The sequence below is a fragment of the Rhamphochromis sp. 'chilingali' genome (assembly GCF_963969265.1).
Source record: "Rhamphochromis sp. 'chilingali' genome assembly, chromosome: 19".
NCBI classification, from domain to species: domain Eukaryota; kingdom Metazoa; phylum Chordata; class Actinopteri; order Cichliformes; family Cichlidae; genus Rhamphochromis; species Rhamphochromis sp. 'chilingali'.
The window spans coordinates 19,791,784-19,814,358 of record NC_137946.1 but is presented as its reverse complement, the minus strand read 5'-3'; the positions used below and the strand labels follow the sequence as shown (position 1 = coordinate 19,814,358).

General features: G+C 39.8%; 2 protein-coding genes across 6 annotated transcripts; both read right to left on the bottom strand.

The window, feature by feature from the left end:
* Positions 1 to 1,265: 1,265 nt before the first annotated feature.
* LOC308386713 (LIM domain kinase 1-like) lies at positions 1,266 to 14,328 on the bottom strand. 4 transcript variants are annotated; one of them, XM_080866443.1, is made up of 18 exons: positions 13,967 to 14,328; positions 12,880 to 12,954; positions 12,731 to 12,802; positions 12,275 to 12,316; positions 10,701 to 10,839; positions 9,996 to 10,105; positions 8,630 to 8,803; positions 8,445 to 8,550; positions 8,060 to 8,340; positions 7,798 to 7,987; positions 7,605 to 7,691; positions 7,397 to 7,528; positions 7,250 to 7,309; positions 7,077 to 7,142; positions 6,561 to 6,747; positions 6,156 to 6,211; positions 5,907 to 6,064; positions 1,266 to 4,208 (listed from the first exon to the last, which is right to left on the bottom strand). In XM_080866443.1, coding segments are annotated over exons 1-18 (2,397 nt in total). In that variant the 5' UTR covers positions 13,969 to 14,328; the 3' UTR covers positions 1,266 to 3,748. The 4 variants fall into 4 exon arrangements, with proteins under 4 accessions (XP_080722569.1, XP_080722570.1, XP_080722571.1 ...); XM_080866444.1 differs by lacking the exon at positions 12,275 to 12,316; XM_080866445.1 differs by lacking the exons at positions 12,275 to 12,316; positions 12,880 to 12,954.
* A 4,785-nt stretch (positions 14,329 to 19,113) lies between these two features.
* LOC308387174 (uncharacterized protein) lies at positions 19,114 to 22,545 on the bottom strand. 2 transcript variants are annotated; one of them, XR_013969900.1, is made up of 6 exons: positions 21,040 to 21,143; positions 20,877 to 20,903; positions 20,322 to 20,783; positions 19,714 to 19,773; positions 19,301 to 19,384; positions 19,114 to 19,147 (listed from the first exon to the last, which is right to left on the bottom strand). XR_013969900.1 is itself a non-coding variant. In XM_080867064.1 (5 exons), exons 2-5 carry the CDS (start codon positions 22,148 to 22,150, stop codon positions 20,772 to 20,774), a joined length of 525 nt encoding a protein of 174 aa, XP_080723190.1. In that variant the 5' UTR covers positions 22,151 to 22,189; positions 22,453 to 22,545; the 3' UTR covers positions 20,662 to 20,771. The 2 variants fall into 2 exon arrangements, 1 of the variants encoding a protein (XP_080723190.1); XM_080867064.1 differs by lacking the exons at positions 19,114 to 19,147; positions 19,301 to 19,384; positions 19,714 to 19,773 and adding exons at positions 22,148 to 22,189; positions 22,453 to 22,545 and having other exon boundaries at positions 20,662 to 20,783; positions 21,040 to 21,522.
* Between the last annotated feature and the right edge of the window lie 30 nt (positions 22,546 to 22,575).

The following is a 22,575-nucleotide window of genomic DNA, read 5'->3' as shown; positions in this document are numbered from 1 at the left end:
CATCATTATTATAATAATGTTAATGGAATGATTGTGAATCTTTAATATATTTAAAAAACACAAATTTCGTGCAAAAGTTTAAGTGTGTTTTGCATTTTCTCTAATCCACAGAGGGTGAAAAGCATACATACAGAAGTCAAATGTAATATTTGGTTAAATATCCCTTAGCAAGCTGCACCTCAACCAGATGCTTTTAGTAGCTATAAACAAGCTTCAAGCACAATTCTGGCTGGAAATTTGATCAGTTTTGGTAAAGTTCATTTAAATTAGTTGGTTTCCTGTCACAGACACAGATTTTAAACTTCGTTCACAAATTTTCAATAGGATTGAGGTTGGTACTTTGGAAAGGCCCTCCCAGAAGCTGGATGTAAGCCTACTTTCCAAAACCAGTTTTGATGTGTGTTTGGGATCATTGTCCAGGTGGAACTTCTCAATATTTTAAAGATTCATTCATCCAGCTGTTGATTTGAGGTAAAGTTGAAGAATTAGAAGGTACTCTTAATTCTTCCCAACTTCTGTAAATCTACAGTACAGCGTCATAGATCTTCACTGAGATCCATGGACTTCCTCATTGTTTGGAGTATTGGTCAATCTGAGGCTCTATGTATAACTAAACCTGTGTGGATTATAGAAAATACTGTTTAAATTCTGATTTGTGACCCATTGTTTATTTAAGTCATTAAAAATCTATGTACAATCCTTCCACATAGCAAATAGAAAGCTCAAAGAAACCACTAAAAGCTCAAAATTACCATGACATTTATGCACATGATGAGTTGTTATAAACCTCTGACCACAGTGAGTTAATTTTACACAAAAAATATGTTTGGAGTATTTAAGACTGGCAATCCAAGCTTGAGGTGGCATAAGATACAAATAACTTCCTATTTATAGGAGAAACCTTAAAAAAGAAAAAAAAGAAGGAAACATTATCTTAGCAGTAGATTATAATACCATAATTAAAGATCTGACAAAAGTAGTGAGTAAAATTTCCAGCATTTCTATCGAGTGGCTCAAAGTGTGTTACAATGAAGAAGAGTGGAGTCTATCAAAGCAGTAAGTGTTGTGGATTTTCTACTACCCGTAGTTGTTTTGTAAGTATGCTCCCTGGAGTAAGTCCACAACCACATGTGGGCTAGCCCAGTTTTAATACTAAAAGTCCATAAAATTCTCTTCGTTTAATCTTTGTGAAGCCAAAAAGACCTGTATAGTACTGTAGACGTAAACAAGGTTAGCGCTTCAGCTTACTTAGCTATCTGTGCTTATTGAGTTATATTTATGCAATCATTTTTAATTTTTTTGGCAACCATGAAAGCTTGAGTCTGAAAGTTGCTGCCATTTTTATGTTTTAATATTATTGTATTTAGGTACATTTAGTCAAGATTAGCCAGTTTAACTAAGCTAGCCTAACGGCTTTTTTTTGTATAAGAAAAGTATGTTAAATATTTTGGTAAGTGTGTACACATTCATGTCGTTATATAGTAAAGTAGTCACATTTAGACAATAAATCAATCAATAAACAAGCAGGAAAACGATTGGATTTAAATATATGCTAACACGTGAGGCTAATCTTTAAGTGTTTGTTCAGCTTTTTCTTCCAAATGATTAAAAAGTCTTCACGATATATTTCTGGACTAAATTTCTTAATGTCAACTCTGAACATCATTGAGCTGCTTTATTTTTCAAATATTGCTGGTTGATTTACAGACTGACACCTTGTTGGCTACAGTAATGTTTTTGTCAAGAGAGGGCCCCCACTCAAGCCTACAGGGGGTGAGTTTATATTAGCTAGGTCATGGGATTATATTATAATTTATTCAAATTTGTTAAGAGATTTAATATGAAGAATTTGGAGGTTGTCCTGCTAAATTTCAAATCAATTTAAGATTAGAGAGGGAACAAATGTGATTTTGAACATGGCATGGTTGGTACTGACAGATGGGATGAGCTGAGTATTTCAGAAACTGATCATTTAAATGGGATTTTCCTATGTCTGGGGTTTACAAAGAATTGTCAGGGAAGAAAAGAAAATATCCAGTGAGCAGCAGATCTGTGAGAGAAAAGGCCTTGTTGATGCTAGAGGTCAGAGAATGGGCAGACTGGCTTAAGCAGATAGAAAGGCAATGGTAACTCAAATAGCCACTTGTTAAAACCATGGTATGTAGAAAAGCATCTCTGAATGCACACCATGTTGAACCTTTAATTGGAAGGCCACAGCTAAGAACAGGAAACAGACTACAGTTTGCATACGATCACTGCATTTGAACAAAAAAACAAAACAAAACAGTGCCCGATTTCTGCTGCAACATTTGTATGGTGGGGTCATACTTTGACCCAAACAACATGAAAGCATGAATACATGCATCCTTGTATCAATGGTGATACAAGGATGCATGTATTCATGTTGCAGGGGATACTTCGGGCCCCAACTGAGCATCATTTAAATACCTCAGCCTACCTTAGTACAGCTGCTGACCATTTCTATCCCTTTAGGGTTTTTATGTTGTGATGTTTTAACCTACAATATAAAGTTCCTTGAGGTGACTGTGAAATATATCTTAAAAAATAAATAAAATAAAAATGGGGGAGACTCATATTGAATTATGACCGCAGTGCACAACTTCCAGCAGAATGAGATCATTTGTCCCAAAGTTCAAATAATCTCAAACTGGTTTCTTGAACATGTCAATGACTTCTTTGCACTCAAGTGGCCTCCACAGTCACCAGATCCCAATCTATTACAGCACCTTTGAGATGCGGTGGAACGAGAGATCCACATCATGGATATGCAGCCGACAAATCTGCAGCAACTGTGTGTTGAGTGGATCTGAGAAATGTTTCCAGACTCTATGCCATGAAGAACTAAGGCAAAAGGGTGTACCTAAAAGGTGAGTGTAAACAGTCCATCATAACAAAAATGCGTGCAATCCTTTAAGAAGAACCGTGCTGATAATTCTGGCTAATTTGTCTTTAATAAGGTCAGCATTTTAAAATATTAAATAGTTTATATTTAATTTTGTGTAATGTTTGGTAAATAAATCTTTGCTACATCGTAGTTAAAATTTTTGACTTGCATCTCTTTATTTTCTTAATTATAGTTTAGTAGCAGTAGAAGTTTTAATGTCCTCAGTTGGGTTAGATTTGGTTTGACACTTTTCCGCAGCAAATACATAAGGCGACATAAAGTGACATGTGTTCCACAGCTTCTTGGTAAAAGTGAAACTAGAGCCTAAATGGTAAACAACCAGATTTAGCTTATGTTGTTGGCCAATAAGTAAAGACCAGCTGCAGTACACAAAACAAAAACAACAACAACAAAACAAAAATCCCCCCAAAAAACAGTCGAGGTAAATTATAAAAAAGGATTGTCTTTACTTAATCTGTCCACTGACAATTTTTATGGAATTTAAATAAAATTTAGTTCTTTTTGTGCATTTCCATTTTAAAAAAATAAAAAATGGAAACAGTTAATTTCAATTTTGATATTTGCTATTCTCAGTGTCAGCAGGGCTCTAGCTGCAATCACATAAATACTGGTTCACAGTGGAGTATGAGACCAATGTGGGCAACATACAAATATTTACTGCTTCGCATGTTGAATATCTTGCATGATTCTACATTTACATATTCCTCTCACAAATGCAGTTTCATGACTAATTTACTTGACTGAAAAGACACAAATGTCTCCACAAACAGTCTTATTCCTTTAACACTGGGCTTTGTAGATGTGTCCCATCTTGGTCATCAATCAAAGAAATGAGCCATCCTCTGTAGATGTGTCCCACAATGCTTTGTATATCCTCCTGGACCCGTTTAACTGCTCTGGTACTGGTCTTGACTGCTCACGCCGGGCTCCTAGTTGTTCTGCAGGGTTACTGTGTTCATAGGTTTCAGAGCCATGATTGCATGAGTCTGTGCTTATCGACCTGCGGCACGACTGGTTTCTACCCTCTGACCCAGTCCTCACAGTAAGGTCAGCCTGAGCGTTCTGCTCGTGGTTTGTGTGGCTGTCAAGTCTGCCATTTTGGTCTTTGTTTTCAGTAAATTGATTCGGCTCAGTGTGGTTATTTGTGTTTTCAGAGCATTGGTGGTTATTATTCTGCCAAAAAGCTTTGCAGAGCTGCTCTAACTCAGAGAGCAGAGGCAGACCAATATCCAGGTGCATCAGCAGGTTCTCCAGCCACTCCTCCAGCTTCAAAAAGGACGGACTGAAAGGCAAAAGTTGCATTAATGAGAAGTTTTAAGATGCTCTGCCACATATTGTCAGAGGTCATGTGCATAAATGCCATGGTAATTATGGGCTTTTAATCATTTACTTTTGTGTCCAGGGTATAATGATGGTACAGCATACATCTTTAATGACATTAAAATTTTTTGAAAATAAGTAGCCCAAACAGGGTCAAAAGTATAAATACAGGCTCAAATATATCCATACCCCAAAACTAATGTTTAGTTAAATATCCCTTAACAAGTTGAACCTCAAGGAACCCTTTGTTACTCATCAACAAGCTTCTGGCATAATTCTGGCTGAATATTTGACCACTCATCTTGGCAGAATTGGTAGAGTTGATTTCGATTGGTTGGTTTCCTGGCACTGACGTGGTCTTTAAGCATAGTCCAAACATTTTCAATTGGGTTGAGGCTTTGGAAAGGCCACTATTTGCAATGTACCAGTACTATTGGCAGCAAAACAGCCCCAGAGAATGATGCTACCACTGCGATGTTTGACAGCTGGTACAGGGTTCCCAGGTTTGAAAGCCTCACCTTTACTCCTCCAAACATACCTCTTGGCATTGTGGCCAGATAACTCAATCTTTGTCTCGTCTGACCATAAAACTTTTCTCCAGAAGGCATGGCGAGTCTATGTGGGAAAATTTCAGTTGAGCTTGAAGGTGTCTATTTTGGAGCAAGGGCTTCTTTCTTGGTGGGCATCATCTAAGTCCACGGTGGTGTAAAACTGGCTTCACGCTCCACAGTGATGGTGGTTTTCCAGCTGTTTCCAATTCATGCTTGAGCCTTGGTAGTTCCTGGGCTGTTCTTGAACATCGTTATCAAATGCCTGTCATCTGAGGGTGACAGTTTGGGTGTTCTTTGGCAAACTGGTGACACATGTGAATAACTTGTACTGATGTACAGCTGTTTGAGGATGAGGTTGAGGATTGTGGAATCTGCAGTTGTTGGCTTCAAGAGATCTTCCCAACTTCTGTGAATCTACAATTTTCCTTCTTAGAGCTTTGATCTTTTCCAATGTTTAGAGTATTGATCAAACCAATGAGTGCTGCCAAACCAATCGTTTTTATGCTGTTAAAGAGAAACTAACAGTTGTAGTTGATCATGTTTGCTCATGAGACGTTATTAGAGCTGGGCTTTGTCAAGTTAAAAGACACTGTAGAACCTTGTCACGAAACGTTTCAGATGAACAGAATCGACCTTTTAGGATTTACTTACCTGGATGACTCAGCATGCATCAACACTGTAGAACCTTCTTAACACTTATTAAAATACGAGTATGTATACATTTCAACTTGTATGTATACTTTTGACCTTGTGTGAATAGATTCTTGTTTTTTTTAGAGACATTAAAGATGTGTGCTGTACGATCATTTCACCCTGGAAAAAGTTCAAAGAATTTAATAAAAGCCCCAAAATCATTATGACATTCACGCCAATGATGAGTTGATGTAAACTTTTCGCCACTGGTAGGCTATTCAGCAGCTAGATTATTTACTGAATTACTCAGTGAAGTATTCACTGTTTGGGTAGCAAAAAGAACGCTGGAAAAGTATTTATTGTTTCTGTATGTACTGGTGAAAAAACAAAAACGGTAAGACTTTGCCTATTAGTTTATAATTGTCAACAACAGACATACTTGAGCTCCATCTAATTTACTTGTGGTGCAATCTTACCGTTTATCAGCGTCCATGTCACAGCAGAGAACAGCCAGTGGCATGAAAGCAGAGGGGCACTGTGGAGGGTGGTACTGCTGCAGGAAACCTGCCACATTCAGCCCAAAGTCATTTCTTCTTGGAAGGTAGTCAGGATCTGCACTCACCCTCCCTATTATCTTAAGACAGAGACATACTCAGCCTTAAAACTGTTAAAAGTTTTAGAAACGTGGCATTTTCAGAAATCTTTAGCAGTCCAGATTTTCTTACCTCGCATAACATGATGCCAAAGGAAAAGATGTCTACCCGTTCATCATAGGTTTTCCCTGGGAGGAAAATGAAGAAGAAATTCTTAGCCTGTCCTGGATATTCAGTGGTTCTGCATTCATTATGTGGAGCTACTTATCCTCAGGCCATTATTTAAATATCTTCACTGTTTAATATTGAAGATAGCAGCTTTTATAAATCCTGAATGAATTTAGAAAATGTCCTGTGAATCCCATTTTCATTTTGTCATAAGAAATAATACACGCATGTATTTTTTTTAAATCTGCACCCACCAATACCAAAGGTTTATTGCAAACTATGTTACGAAAGGCGTGAAGGTTTAGGAGCTTGATTCAGAATCTGATCACCCCTCAACATAAGTAGTAGTGTCCTAGCTTGTGTACTCACCGTGGATCATCTCAGGCGCCATCCAGTAGGGGTTTCCTACCACAGTATACCGCTTCCTGCGGTCATGCTTGCGGAGCTCTGACAGCGTCCCTTTTGTCGGACGTTCAAGCGAAGATGTTCTGCTCTGGTTTCTCTCCTCCATTACCAACCTGGCTAGTCCAAAATCTGCCACCACCACAGACTGGTTCTACACAACCAAAGAGGGGTAAAGAAGTTATAACAATCAGCTGTGAAGTCTTTATTTATTTGAAAGTGGTATGTATAATGAATTTTAACAAGTAAAATTCATTAACATTCAAGAACTGTTGATCTCCTTTCACCATTGGCAGAATAATAAGAACAAGTCTTGGAATTGGATTAGAAATGTATCTGGACCAAAGTTTTGCTTGTTTTGTTGATATAATTTCAGATTTAAATAAAGTAACACATTCAAGTAACAAAGCAGTTTTTGAAGTGGAGCTATATAATGGAAGATACTGTAATTTTTGACATGTGTGCTATAAAACATCTGTTCACCTCTCTGACTAGGCAGTTGTATGAGTTTAGATCTCGGTGGATAACATTCATGGAGTGTAGATAAGCCTGTGAAGGAGAGATGATATATATATTTGACAAGTTTTTTACCAAAACAGCTTAATTTTGCAATAAAAGTTTTTTTTATTCTTAGAGTATTGGCTTGAAAGTCTTACCATCCCAGCTGCAATGTCTTTAGCATACCCAACTCTAATTTTCCAGGGAAAATCCTTGTCCTGCAACAGAAAGATTATGACCACCATGTTGTGTTTGTGTATGCTGATGGTTCTCATGAAGAAACATAAAAACTTAGTTTAACCTACCATTTTTATGATAGTCTCTCGAAGAGTTCCTCCCTGGATGTATTCAGAGACAAAATGTATTCGCTTGTCCTTATAAAACAGCCCAATGAACTTGAGAACATTGGGATGGTCCAAACAGCGCATCACCTTTACCTGTACAAATTGAGAGGGATGCTGGTTAAACATGTCATGCTCTCTTCAGGCCTTTTCTGCGCCCACGACCACTTACCTCCTTTAAAAAAGTCTTCTGCGTCTCTTCGTCGAAGCGTATCAACTCTTTCATCACCATGACCTCCCCAGTCTCCTGATGCGTTACCTTTAGAGAGAGAGATAAGTTCATAACAGTGCTGCTGATTAAAATCAGCATTACAACTAAAAGCGAGTTGCAGTCAGGCAACAAAATGATGGAAACAGCAAGGCACCTTGACAGCCTGTCCAAAGCAGCCCTTGCCCAGCACTTCTCCGTGGATGAGGTCTGAAGGTCTGAAGATGCGGTGCGCCCGGTCTCCTGGATCTACTCGAAGAGACTCTGAGCGAACCATTTCTTTTTTTTGAGATAAAAGCGACAGCATTCCAGGAGACACGGGGCACTTATCTATACTGCAGCTGCGCCTGAGAAAGAAACAAAGACTTAGAAAGGGGAGAGTATTGAGTTAAGGCAAGCTGTCAGCTGACATCACTTACGAAATGTTTCTGGATCGGATTCCTGGGGTCCCTTGGTGCTGAGATGGTGAGAGTCTCATCCTAATTTGTTCATTTTGCTCATCTGGTTCTTCTCTGGGACTTGGCTCTTCCTCCAGACTTGGGAGTTTCTGGGTTGAAGATAGTTTGTTGCGGACAGGGGGCTCAGGACAAGAGATGTTATCCGAGGGACTGTCCGAGTGAAAGAGGTCATGAGGTGCCTGTGGGTTGTGCTCAATGGTCAGCTGCAGTGGTCTGCTTGTGTTCTGGATTACACGGTTTATCTAGTGGAAAGGACATTTAACATTATGGTCACGTTGACATTTTTGTCTCTTCTCTCTTAAACTTGTGATGTTATAACTGAAGCAGTGGGTAGTTTGAGGCCTACCTCCTCTGGAGAAATATTGCGCACTGGGATGCCGTTAACCTCCAATACTTGATCACCAGTGTGGACAGAGGATAGCAGGTCAGGGCTTAGGACTGATGAGTCCAGCCTGAACAGAATGACAGTGATTGAATAGGTGGGCGAGACGTGAGGGTCAGAATTGTTAATGGCTAAATTCAGAGACTCACTCTGTCACAGTCACAAGAGGACTTTTGTCTTTGCCGAAATCAATGACTACACTCAGGCCTCGTTGTCCGACTGCATGTGGAGGGAAAGAGACCAGCGCCACCATGTGTGGTCTCTTGGTAACTGGAGAAGTTGGCTCCACGTCCGATACAGCACCCTGACAATAGCAGTGACCACTGCAGAGGCAAATCAAAAGATGAATACTATAGTGACTTGAAGGAAGGGGGGGAAGAAAAAAAAAAAAAAAAAAAAAAAAAAAAGGTTTACACAGTGTACTCAGTTTCCTGTGAAAAACTAAGTACACCCTTATTGCTTCAAAAAGAACTAAAATGAAACATCAGGTCCTGCTAATCAAATGCACTTGATTAATCAATCTTCAGCAAATGTAAGCACCTCCATAAAAGCAGAAGTTTGGACAGTTTGCATATCTGGAGCATTCACAATGCTACAGTCTTCCCAAGAGTGCAGAGAACCTCTGTTGCAAGGTCGACTGTGCAATGCTCAGTGAAAATGTAGAAATTTAAGAGCCACATCTCAGAATCCACAGGGCTCAGCATGTTAAAAGGTTAAAGTTCATAACAGTACAGTTTATAAAAAAAACAAAACAAAACAAAACAAAAAAAAAACAAACGAACAAGTATGGCTTGTTTGGAAGTGTTGAGAGAAGAACATGGTAGGATAGCTTAGGCTGGCAAAGTGGCATTTGGACAGACCTAAAAGACTTCTGATTTAGCATCCTTTGGCCATAATGCACATACAATGTTTGTAAAAAACAAAAACAAAAACAGAATATCAACACAAACGTCTCAAAACAGCTGTCAAGCACGGTGGTGGAGGGGCGATGATTTGGGCTTATTTAGCAGCCATAGGACCTGGTCACCTGACAGTCATTGAGTCGACTATAAACTTAGGCTTGGCCGAAACTGGGACAGGACAATGATCTCAAGCACTGTGGAAAATCTACAACCGATTGGCTGAAAAGAAACGACTCAATGTGTCCAGTAAAAGTCCAGATCTTACTCTGATAGAAATGTTCTGGTGGGACCTTAAGAGAACTGTGCATAAACAAATCCCTGCTAACCTCAATTAACTAAAGCAATTTTGGAAAGAAATTTTCCAAAATAACATGAGACCGATGAAGTCAAACAGAGAACATTTACTTCAACTGCTGCTAAAAGTGGTTTTACAAGCTATTGAATCATGGGATCTACTTAGTATTTCCATAGGACCACCCAGAGTCCCTAACCTTTAACATAACTGTAAATCTGTCAGAAAGAGGTTGTTTCCATTTCACTCATTCATCTCCAGCTTACACATTTGCTAACACACAAGACTTCTTTACATTTTTCCTTTCAGAGTCTTACTTACCAGTAGAGCTTAGAGCGTTCGATAAGCGTGTAGGTGTCTCCATCTCCAATGACCATATCACAGCTCATGCAAGTGAAGCATTCAGGATGATACTTTTGCTCTCCAGCAACCTGTTTATATGCAGGGCAGTAGTGTATGAAAAACATAATACAGTTTTACCAGAACGCATTTATTTGGGCCACTCTGAACTGTGAAACACTCGAGCTGTTTCTGTTCATTCTTGCATAAAGGATGTTTTCAGAGGATATCCTCTAGCTTAGAGTCAAAAGAGAAAATAAATGCTTTCATATCAGGAGGAAACCAAAAGTCGGGAAGGCTTTGAATTTATGAATAATTGGTGGAGCATGCTGAGATTTGGTATTCCATATTCCGTTTCTGAATATTATATAAAACTCTTTTTAACTTGTTAGTCTGAACAGCAGTAAGCTTTGAATGATCAATAAGTGGGATATTTTTAAACTAGTCCAATTGATTTGTTGCTGACAGTTCAGACTGCTTTGGACTAAGTGAGTCAGACAACAGAGAGGGCAGCTAATCAGGCTTTCATCTTATAAGCTTAGAAATCCATGTATGCTAAAGTTTTGTAGCCAAGATTATTTAAAAAAAAAGTTTAGTGAGGAACTTGTGAATTATTTGTGTTCAGAGGGATAGTTTCATCAGAATCTTTTTTTTTTTGGTTAAAATTTTGAGTGATTTCAATATTACCATTATGAGTCCTGTTGCAATGGTCTCCTTGCAACCGTGGCAGTGTCCTCCATAACGGCACCAGTAGTGCTTTTTACAATACAGCTGCCCCTCTCTTTCATAGTACCAGTGAGACAGAATACAGCCACATTCACAACACCTGCAGAGACAAGAGGGAAACGGGAGAATATGGCGTAACAGAGTGAGAAAGTGGAACAAAACCTGAGCAAAAAACAAAAAAAAAGAAAAGATTCAGATACGCAGACAAAGTAACATGAGCCTAATCATGGATGGAAGATGTGGGACTTGAAATCCTCACAAAGAGTATCACATTTCAAGGTCTGTGAGACAACAGATTATTGCTTTCTGTTTAGCTCCTTTTTATGAACGCAGTATACGATTCCACTCATACTCTACTCATTTCTTCTCTTATGTTGGTTAACAATATGATCTGGTCACAAAGAGGCATACACCCAAAGGAAATACACTTATCTTTACTTCTATGCTGACATCACCATGACAATCAGCCCGGGGTGACATTAATATTGGTTTTTACAAAAAAGGACTATTCATGCAAAGAGACTAGTCACATGTTTTCACAAAAACAATGTTCCCCATAGAGACACACCCACTCAAGATTGCACAACACAGCTGTTAAAAATTAAAATAGCATGCATTCCTTAAATGCAGAGCACAATGTTCAGTTTCAGGCCTTTAAAGTTTGCAGATTACAGTGAGACCCATCGTTACCCTGCTAAAGCAGAATAATACTATAGTGTGTACGATAAAGGCCCTGCTTCTTTATCTCTCCAACACTGCAGCCGGAGTGGGAGGTGACTTCCTGGGTTGAGTACTGGCCCATGTTTCCTCTCCCCAAACCTCATGCGGTAAATGCTTTGAATCCATTTTTGTAAGAATAGCAAAAGGTTGTGTCATATTGAGAATAAAGCATAATTCCTACAATAGTTTCTTTTAAAGGTTTTCTTCATAATATGTTAAAGTGATCTTAAGTCTTGCAAAACAACTTAAAGCCACGATTCATTCTGCCGTTTTTGTTGTGGTTTTAGTATTTCGTCACAGAAAACTATAGGCAGCTCTTTCCCTTTGTGTTTTTGTTAACAACACCAAACAGCTCGTTTTGTTGTTGCTGATAGAGCAACACATTGCTTCTTCAGTGCGCACACCCTCACATGTGGGATCTCTTTTTTTTCTGACAGCACTGTAGGACGTGCTGCTAGAGACCAAGATTCGCTTCTCCTTCATTGCTAAGGAAATAATTAAGCAATAAAGCCATCAGACCGCTGCAGGTTTATTTTCGACCTCCTGTCTTTGTTACTGTGCTGCAGGCCGCGGATGTGGAACCTTCCAGCTCCACATCTGCGATTCCGCTAAAGCATCTGGTTGCAAGAAAACCTGGAATCAGTTCAGCTGTTTCTACTGCCCGCCCCCTCATCCATCTCTCCACATTTCTCTTTGGTCACCTGAGTGTTTTCCTGTCAATAAAAATCCCCTTTGTTCTCGTGTCTCTAAAGAAGTTATGACGTCAGAACTGAACCTCGGTCAGATGTTAACAATCTCATGACGTTTTCTCCTACCACCGTTTCCTCCGTGTTCTGTACGTTGGTATGTCGGACTTCCTTAAAAAAAAAAAAAAAAAAAAGCTCTTAAAAGGATTTTTTTAAACTGCTTGTGTCACGCTGGATGTTTCACATATTTCTTTATGCTAAATAAAAGACTTTAAATGCTAACTCTTAGGTTTTGGCCTGAGGAACAGGGATGTTTACAAAGTAAACAAATTATAATTTTTTTTGTAACTTGCGAAATGTGCTCCAACATGCTTTTTTGTTATTGTGAACATTAGAGCAAAAACAACCTCCAAAAAAAAATAAACCTCAAGTGTTATTTTGTTGGCAGACTTCTGTTTGAGGAAGTATACATGCAGACGTTTAGAAGTTTCCCTATTTATTTTTTCTCTTCCTTTGACTCACTCTTTCATACGCTTCCTCCCCTTTCGCTCACTCTTACGCGTATCTAAAGATTTCAGTTCTTACCGTCCTTTCGTGCCTCGCCGAAACCTCTGGTCCCGTCGTGACATTCTGCCTTGCCAGTTAACCGACAGACAGCTGTCAAACACAGTCCACCCAGTTCAGAAAGGAGCTTGTTAGCAGCATGTGATTGTGAGCGGATCATATACACCTACTCTGCTGTGACTGATGACAGGCGTTGCCTTTCTCTCTCCATGTGTTCAAAGGCTTCCTGTGTGAATATGAGTTCCCTTTCGAATGTGAAGAGAAGCTGTGTGAGAAAAGAGTCTGACCCACTGACACCAGCTGGCCAGTTTCCCCCTGCTGGCTGCTGAGAAACAGACCAATCCGATAAGAGACGCCCTCCCTCACCCTCCCCTCTCCTGTTATGTCCAGCATGTAGACCTCTGCAAGATATAGTTACACTCTTCTGCAGAGTCTAGCAAGTTTAGGAGAGTTAAACTCACAACCTAAATGAGTGCTTATGTGATAAGTGGTCTGAGACGTGTTTTGTGTGTGTGTTTTGAAATAAGCCCTGTTCCCATCAGTGCAGGCATAATCTCTTTATGAATGCCCCAATTACTGCACTGTCCAGATCCTGCAGTAAAGAACTCCATTCATCACACACAACGAACAAAGAGGGAGAAATTAGTTAAAGCATAACTGTGGGGAACAGCTCAGAACAGACAAACAAATCCATTGATAGCGTTCAGTATCGACCTCTCAAACCAAAATTATGACCTAATGAGCTTTAAATTTGTTTTGCTGTAGGTTTCCTGCAAACAGTCCTGTCAATTCAGCAACTTCAGACTAGCTGTGCTATATGTCTGCATATGCATATTTTTTTATTTTTTGTTAAATTGTCCAGGCAAATCTGCACTGCAGACAGAAAAGCAGAAACAGGTGTAGATATATGGAGGAGACCCTTCTGTCACAAAACTGATACTGTCATAGATTTATGCCACTTTCAGTTACCGTTTCTCTTTAATTTGCATCCTCGGTTGTTTTTCTCATGCCCGAGTTAGTCATTGCATCTCTGTAAGCTGCATAATGAACAAATTAATCAGCAAAACCTTGTGCGAGTATTGCTCATAACAAATATTTTTACCAGGCTTCAGTGTTGTAAAACTTCCAAGCAGCATGACGCACAGCACTACAAAACTATATCCAGTTGTTCTTGTCCTCTTTTTTTAGACCAAAGAAGCTAGTTTGTGTTAAATGTTGCTTCTTTTGTGATATTTCATGTAAAAGGCAAATACTTACATGAGCTGGGAGTAGAATGATGTTATCTAACAACGCTATAGAAAGTGCTGTTAAGACTTTAGGGTTGCTTCTCGTCACTGGTAAGGAAATAAGTTAAGTATGATTATGCCATCCTAGGGTAGCACGGTACTGCAGTAGTTAACACTGTTAACATAGGAAGAGGGTATCTGGTTTCAACATGCTCGTCATCAGGGACCCTCTTCGATGGAGTTTACACGCTCTCCCTGCGTCAGCATGGATTCTTTCCAGGTATTCCGGTTTCCTTCTACAGTTCAAAGTCACGCATGTTTGGTTAGGTTGTGATTCCAAATTGGCTGAATGTGAATGTGTAGCTCAGCTGTAGAGGGGAGAGGTGGAGCTGGTTCAGGGAGCAGTGCCAAGCGAGCTGAGTGACACACCTGTTGTGCATGAGCTAATCACTGCTGGGAGACGCTGTGCAGTAATTGGCAAAGGTACTGTGTGGACTGTTTGGGAGAAACTAGAGAAGAACACTATAAAGAAGAACGTCCACTGAGCCTGGCTCGACGGCAGGGCGCTGGAAAATAAATTGGTGTGTTTGAACTGAAAAAGCTGTGTTGACTTTCTATGATGACGGAGACTCACAAGTGACTGAACCTCGTGTCACAGAATATTAGCAGTGCAATAGACTTGGATGGCCAATGCTTACACCTGTCCTAAGACACCAATAGATGTTCCCTAATTCTAGTCACATTTTGAACTGTACTTTTAGGATACCTATTACTATTTAAACTAAACTGATGTAGTTGCCCCATTGGCTGAAATAACAGTTTCATTTTAAGGTTTTACTAGTAATTGAAAAGCAGCCTAATGCACCTTTAATACCTTGAATCCATTTCTAACCCAAACAAAGAGCAGAAACTTGGCTTTGTATGCACATTGTTCCTACTCAGGTTAGAGTGCAGTGGGATGCCAAAATGGCTTCAAAGCCCCCCTTCATTTGACTTTAAGGCCCAATCAGTTATGTAACCAACATCACTCAAAACCCTTGTCTATAGCCCACAACAATGACTGTCTGCACTGACAATTACTAACTGTTCTGTTGTGACGCTTGACCTGCATTACCAAATTAAGGAGCGCAGACTTTTAAAATAACTTGCCAAGTCTGCAGAGTTGTCACGCTGGCACTTTATCACTAACTGATGTTGACTCGGCAGTACCCAATCTCAATCAGCGCCCAAATATGCACTGCAGCTCTTCATAATAGTTGTCTTTTTGTTAAAGTTTGTACAGCATCAACAACTAATTGTTCACTCTTCATATGAGTCACCACGTACACAAAGCTTCACTGCTGTTCTGCATTTTTTTTTATACTCCCCTAAGCCACAGTTGTCTGTTTCCTTTCTCAGTACAGCATACCTTGCGGTTGAACCCACCACAGTTCAATATGCTAAAAAACCAACATCTACTTCTAGATGTTGAGCTTCCTCCTCTTGCCAAGTGGTTAAACCCCTCCTTGTTGTTTCATTATAGGGTTTTTTTTTGTACGTGCTAAATTACTCCAGTAGCAATAAAATAATGACACAAAGAAGTCGTCATTGGTCATCTCTTTACTTCGGAGAGCATTGTCAGAGAGTTTACAAAAGTGCATAATTTTCTTCATAGGCCACATAAAAAAAAAGAAACACAGATGTTAAAAATCACACTGAGCTCGAGATGCACATGAGCTCAAATGCAAGACGAGATTCACTCACCCCACTTTTGACCCACTGACGTCACAGCCTGCACTGTGATTCAGCACACATTCAAGGACAATGTAGAAAACAAAGCACTTATACTCATCATAGTAGTAAACGGGTTTAAAAACTGTAAAAACACACACACAGAATGACTAACTCAAATATTTTAGTACTGTAATAATGCACTTGACTTTGTAAAATGAGGCTAAATACAGTTCTCAACATAATTTAAAAAGTCTAGTAAACGTGAGCAGTTTCCCCAACAGTGTTAAAGGAGGTTCATGAACAGAAGGAAAACGCAGTAATCAGTACTCCTCGGATGTCATGTACTCTAGTCATATTACCTCACATTTAGCTTGAATGCTTACCTCAACAGCAAATGTAAAAGCTAAAACTAAGCCCATTCAGAAAGTCAGGACAAATACACCCTCCTAACAATCAAAATATATGCACGCTAACCAATATTTTACATTTATACCATTGAGTGTGATGTGGCTATAAAACAGTGCCATTAAGTTGTGAAATGAGTGGAAGAATCTCACAGGTGGGCCTCAAGTGGTATCTGTGAGAATCCTCAGGCTCCATTACTGATACTACTGAGGCCTGAGTACAGCTCACATGGCCAGAGACTGCTTTTCAAGGATCAAAAGACTACCACTACTGCATAAAATACTGCCTTCATCTTCTCCTGTGACAGCAGCTGTTTGTCTCTGTGTCTGTACACACTACTTGTTTGTCCACTGATGTAAAAGATGCTAACAGTGAATTATCTGCTCGGCCATTCACTCTGCAGACATATCCCAGTTTAACTGGGTAGAAGTGTCGCCCTATATTTCTTTACACATTGCGTCAGCATGCAGACAGGTCTGAAGGAGCTGCCCTGAGGGAGTCCTTGGTGTCAGTCTTAACCCAGAGGATTTGTGCCAATACTTGCATAACAACACAAATGATAATCAACACAGCAAAGACAGACAAAAAGTGATGAAAAGAAATGCTGATTCTTCACTGTAGTGGTTCTCAACCCGATCATCAGGAATTTCTGGGGTTTTCTACCCACGTTATTTTATTTTTGAAACTTTCTTGAGAAATTGACATTTAATAATTTGACCAAAATAAAATGACTTAATTATCCAAAAAAGGGAAAAAAAGTATTTAACAAAGGGAAACAGCAATCTTCACCTGCCGGTGAATCTGATCCGGTTGAGAACCACTGCAACCTTTTATAAAACCCAAGCAAATGGAAATGTAAAAAGCGGGATGTGCTGAAGCTTTAGCTTCTGTGGCAGGTAAGACATTTACAGTGTGGGATCATGCAATAGCACCACTGTTGTTTTAATGAGGTCACTTCCTGTCTTTTGGTCTTTCTCACTTCCTCCTTCGGCCAGCTCCTAAAAAGCAGAACAAAGACAGCGTTATTCTTCACTTTACATGCAGTATGCAGATTGTTTAAATAAGACTTCAGCTGTTCATCCAGACCAACATAAAATGACAACTGTTAAATCCCACTTTATACTAACTCAGAATAGCTTCCAGGACATATTTCCCTTAGTTTGTAGGGTCAAATGTTCATTTCCTACACAGACACAGAGTTCCTGTATTTGTGGGTGTTACCAATTGTTGCCAATTTTGAGCATGTCACTTCTGTAGAAAACATTTTTGGATCAGAGGAAACTCTCAGAGGAGTCTGGCAATTTACTCTAGAAGCTACTCTCGGTTTTTTATTAATTGAAAGTCTATCCCATCCCACAAAGATTACAGCCACACACAAAAAACATGACATGACTTTTCTTAAACCCTTAAAATGTATAACTAGAGGGTGAGTTTGATCTCCCAGTTGGTTGAGTCCTTAGTTAGTTTGTAGTCCAGAGCTGGTTTGTAGTTATGTTTGTATTTAGGTTACAAAGTTGCTTGCTTGTAGCAACATCAACATGAAATCTTATCTTGCCTACAACAATGCAGTCTCAGTGTAGCTTCACTGTGATTCTGGAGAGACCAAGTTGTAAACTACAACTTGATTGGTTTGCAGAGGCTTACACCTGCGAAGCAAAAATGTTATTTTTAACTAAAAAGAATAATTCTGGTCAGACTTCAGTGTCGGGTGAAGCAGGTGAGGACGTTGTCCTTGTCCTTCCTCGCATGTAGCACATGGCAGGAGGTCGTCAGCTTCAGATTGCTTTCAAATAATTTGCTGGAAAATGTTCAGTTTGCTTTAGATTAGGTTGCTGCCTGGACAGAGCATGTATGAGCAATGCACAAGCTAACCACCTAGCTATGGATTCAGTGGACCTGTGCTATTCTCATATCAACACAAATTGTTGCATTTGGATATCACAGGACTTTGTACTGGGGAGCTGGCAGGCCAAAGACCATTTAATATCTGGTCTAGTATGCGTGTGAAAATAATTACAGTGTATATTGGGAGGTGCGGAAATCTTTACTTGTGTTTTTTTTTTTTTAATTCCTTTCAAGTTGCAACACATGAAGAAGAACATATCATCGCTATGAGTCCTAAAATGAATGTAAATCACCTCTTCTTACTATATGATAGAAAATCTGTCTGTCCGTATGTTTGTCTCTTTGTCCGCAAACTCCTGCTAGATAATCAGGAGTTGAACAACTAAACATGACACATAGATACATCTCAGGCTCACGAAGGTCTTTATCTATATCGGATATTACAATGTCATCATGTTGCCTTGCAACCATCTAGCAAAGGGCTAAGATGATCCTTTTTAGCCCTTTTGCACCTTATAAAACCTTATAAAAACTTTGTATTATTATTATTTGTCAACACTATTATCTAATCGACAGAAGTGAGGCTAAATATTGTATTGCATAGGAAATGCAGTGATCAGGACTGTTATAATATGTCTATGACTTTTACCTCTGTAGCCCCTGGATCCAAGTAAACCCTGCATGGCTGCATATTTGGCTGCCTTCTGCGCTTTAGCTGAAGGTCATGATAGTAAAACAAACAAACAAACAAACAAACAAACAAACAAACAAACAAACAAAAACAAGAAAACGAGTTTAGATACTTAGTTGTCAGTAGATATTAAAAAAGCATGCATGTTACAATCAGAATTATCCTTGATATATTATATTTCACTAACAAGATAAGCAAAAGTAATATGTTCATCCGATCTGTGTATCTTTGTGTCAATGCTAGACCAACGTTGTTAATTTGGACATGCTTATTCCAGAGGACACAGTGAGTTTTCTTACATTTTTGTCCAGCCCCTGCATACCCTAGAGAACAATAACAGGAAAGATAAAGTCATAACAAACAACTGATACCTTACAATGGACTTTTTAAAACAATCTCAGAATAACACTGCTTTCTGTTTCCTGTTATTCTCAGTTTTGTATGATTTTACTCAAATGTGTATGCTGAGTATTAAAAAGAGGACATATGTGATCAAATCTGTCTCACCTGGATAACTTCCTATACCCAGCCCACCATATCCAGGACCAGCAGCACCTCCTGGAAGAATAAAAACATTACAGCTTTCAAAGCACTTCTTATCTGTGCCATGTTTACAGTGCAGTGCTATGAATTTTGTTGATTTTGATGTTTTGAAATATATTAAAAGCACATTCTCATTATCCTAATGACTATATTTTCATATAAACTGACCTGGTCCCCCACCAGGTAGTCCTCCAACTCCTTGGCCAGTTCCTCCAGGACCTCCTAGCCCTCCTGTACCTCCTGCTACGCTACCTAAACAGATAAATGGGTATGAATGAGAGACAAGTTAACTTTTTAATCAACATGGGGATATAAACAAAGGGCCAAATGAACACTGTTGTACCCAGTGGATTAGAGGCACTTGGGAGAATTTTTTATGTAAAATAAACCATCTTATTTTTATTACCAGTTATTACCAGTATTATTACCAGAGACTACAGATCTTTAGAGAGAACTGACACACCTCAAATTAGTCACTAATAAAAGTTTTATCTCAATCAAATTTTCACATGTCTGTTGTCTCTTTATTATAATGTGCTGTGTGCTAAACATTTACTTGACTTTATAAGCTGGAACCTCACCTTGGCCACCACCAGTGACGCCTCCTGTCCCAGTACCAGGAAGAACTCCGACTCCACCTCCTAATGAACAGTGATGTGATTAAATTACATAAATGACAAATAATACAACAATACATATGTTTCCATAGAGCAACGTGAAACAACAAGTTAAACAGAGAAGCAGACTGAGCTGTAGTCCATGTTTATTAAAGGAATAGGATATTTGGTCTTTCAAATAATCATAATGGTCCGTCATACATTACAGTTTGTAACTGTAAAGAGAGCTCCTATGTCTAAGGTTACTTTCTGACAAGACTTTAATGCAACGACAAACACAAAGTGTGAGATACTCCCTCCATAGAATCCCACCACATAGCAAACCAAACCATATGATTCAGTTCCTGTTGCTTTTTGCTGCTGTTTACTCCTATGCATGATTTAATGTGGTGTTGATCCAGACAAAAAGTCAACTTCATGCATTCAGTTGGTTAAATTGGATTAGTTTAAGTGTCTCTCTGAATTAATTTACATTAAGTTTGTGCAAATGGTAGTGCTTTGAATGTAGAGGTTCTGATAAGAAAATATATGAGTTACTATCAAAAGCTTCTAAGTATATCTCAGAATTTTACCTGGTCCGTAGCCAGCTCCACCCAGCGACGAGCCGTAACCTGATTTAGACGGCTTTCTTGTTCCAAGTGTTTGGCCAGGTCCAAAACCACCAGTCCCAGCACCTCCAGGGCCAAAGCCACCAGTCCCAGCACCTCCAGGGCCAAAGCCACCGGTCCCAGCTCCTCCTGGGCCAAAGCCCCCAGTCCCAGCACCTCCATGGCCAAAACCAGTCCCAGCACCTCCAGGGCCAAAGCCCCCAGTCCCAGCACCTCCAGGGCCAAAACCAGTCCCAGCACCTCCAGGGCCAAAACCACCAGTCCCAGCACCTCCAGGGCCAAAACCAGTCCCAGCACCTCCAGGGCCAAAACCACCAGTCCCAGCACCTCCAGGGCCAAAACCAGTCCCAGCACCTCCTGGTCCAAAACCTCCAGGACCTGTACCCCCAGCTCCACCAGGGCCATATCCTCCCCCTAATCCTCCTCCTGGAAGAAAAGTTAAAATATATTTACACAGTTATAAACCATAAAAATATCTAAAACAACCATTAACCTCCCTACTCCAAACTAAACCCTTACCTGTTCCATAACCAGCTCCTCCATAACCTGGAAGAAACAATGAAAAAAACTTTGATAAAACATCTGTTTGCTGGCTGCATTTCTTATATCATGAAACCTCCATTAGGTATCTCCATTAGTATATGATCTAGCTAATGATCTTATTTATGTAATCCTTGCTTACCAGATTTATAAGGTTTTCTTTTTCCTTGGCCTGCCTGTCCAAATCCTGTTCCTGTTCCAACACCGCCTGGTCCGAACCCTCCAGTTCCAGTGCCAATACCGCCTGGTCTAAACCCTCCAGTTCCTGTGCCAGCCCCACCTGGTCCAAACCCTCCAGTTCCAGTGCCAGCTCCACCTGGTCCAAACCCTCCAGTTCCTGTGCCAGCCCCACCTGGTCCGAACCCTCCAGTTCCTGTACCAACACCGCCAGGTCCGAACCCTCCAGTTCCAGTGCCAGCTCCACCGGGTCCAAACCCTCCAGTTCCAGTGCCAACACCGCCTGGTCCGAACCCTCCAGTTCCAGTGCCAGCTCCACCGGGTCCAAACCCTCCAGTTCCAGTGCCAACACCGCCTGGTCCAAACCCTCCAGTTCCTGTGCCAGCTCCACCGGGTCCAAACCCTCTAGTTCCAGTGCCAACACCGCCTGGTCCAAACCCTCCTGTACCTGAAATTCAGGCATAACTTAACTGGTAACCCTATCACATTTTTAATAAAAGCAAAAATAGTTTTACCAGGCTGTGGTGTACTCTATCTGGAAGTTTTGTGTTTAAAAGTTCTTTTTATTATATTTATACCTGCCTCAGAGAAGAAGCCTCTGAAATAAAAAGCATCATGTTGGTTTTAATTAGAAGTGCCGAGAGTATAAGAGTTGGGTTATTGACATCAATCACAGCTATATGTTTTGCTAATAACAACCTACATTTAGATTTGTGTACTTCCTTTACTCTTAAGAACTTGAAAGAACTGGACTTCTTTAAGTTATTTAAAGAAGTTAATTCAGAACTGAAGAAGCCTCTTGGATGAGAGGTGAAACGTCTTTAAATAGTTAACAAAGTCCAGTCGTCTTCTTTTGAGCTCTTAAAAATACCATGGTGACTGAGAACCTACACAGATGAAGTGCATATTTTATCATAACACACAACAGTGAAGGTATCACCACTTGTTATTTATTGCCTTTCAAACAACAGTATGTACATATGTAATGGCTAGCAGATGGTGATTTTTTTTTAATATATAGACAAAGAACTGACAAAAACACACTTCACAAGTGATTAAGTATAAATTCTCACCATGTCCAAAGCCAGCTCCACCTAGTGAGGATGATCCATAGCCTGTCAACAGAAGTTAACAGCTTGAGTATAGCTTATAAAATATTTTCCTAATCATTTTTAATTTTGTGTCTTTACATCAGCATAATGAAAAGAAGAACTGCAGGATTTTAAACAGGAGACAAACATGCAGCAAATTGTCCCAGCTTGGATTTGGATCAGGGGTCTGCTTTTTAGAGTTCTAGTCCTCTGACCACTCAGCTGTCGGGTTCATATATATAATACTTTATTGAATGTTGTTAGTCATAAATACTTGCTTATTATACCTGATTTAGGTGGTTTTACTACTCCACCAGGTCCATAGCTGCTTGGTCCTGTGCCAGCACCACCTGGTCCTATACCACCTGGCCTTGTTCCAGCACCACCCAGTCCGGTCCCAGCACCTCCGG

Coding starts and splice junctions, on each gene's coding strand:
- LOC308386713 (XM_080866443.1), bottom strand. Junction 10,840..12,274: donor AGAACACGGAGGAAACGGTG/GTAGGAGAAAAC, acceptor TTGTCTCTGCAG/GTGTTGTGAATGTGGCTGTA. Junction 6,212..6,560: donor GGCGCCTGAGATGATCCACG/GTGAGTACACAA, acceptor TTTTCCTCCCAG/GGAAAACCTATGATGAACGG.
- LOC308387174 (XM_080867064.1), bottom strand. Junction 20,904..21,039: donor AAGAAAACCTTATAAATCTG/GTAAGCAAGGAT, acceptor TGTTTCTTCCAG/GTTATGGAGGAGCTGGTTAT.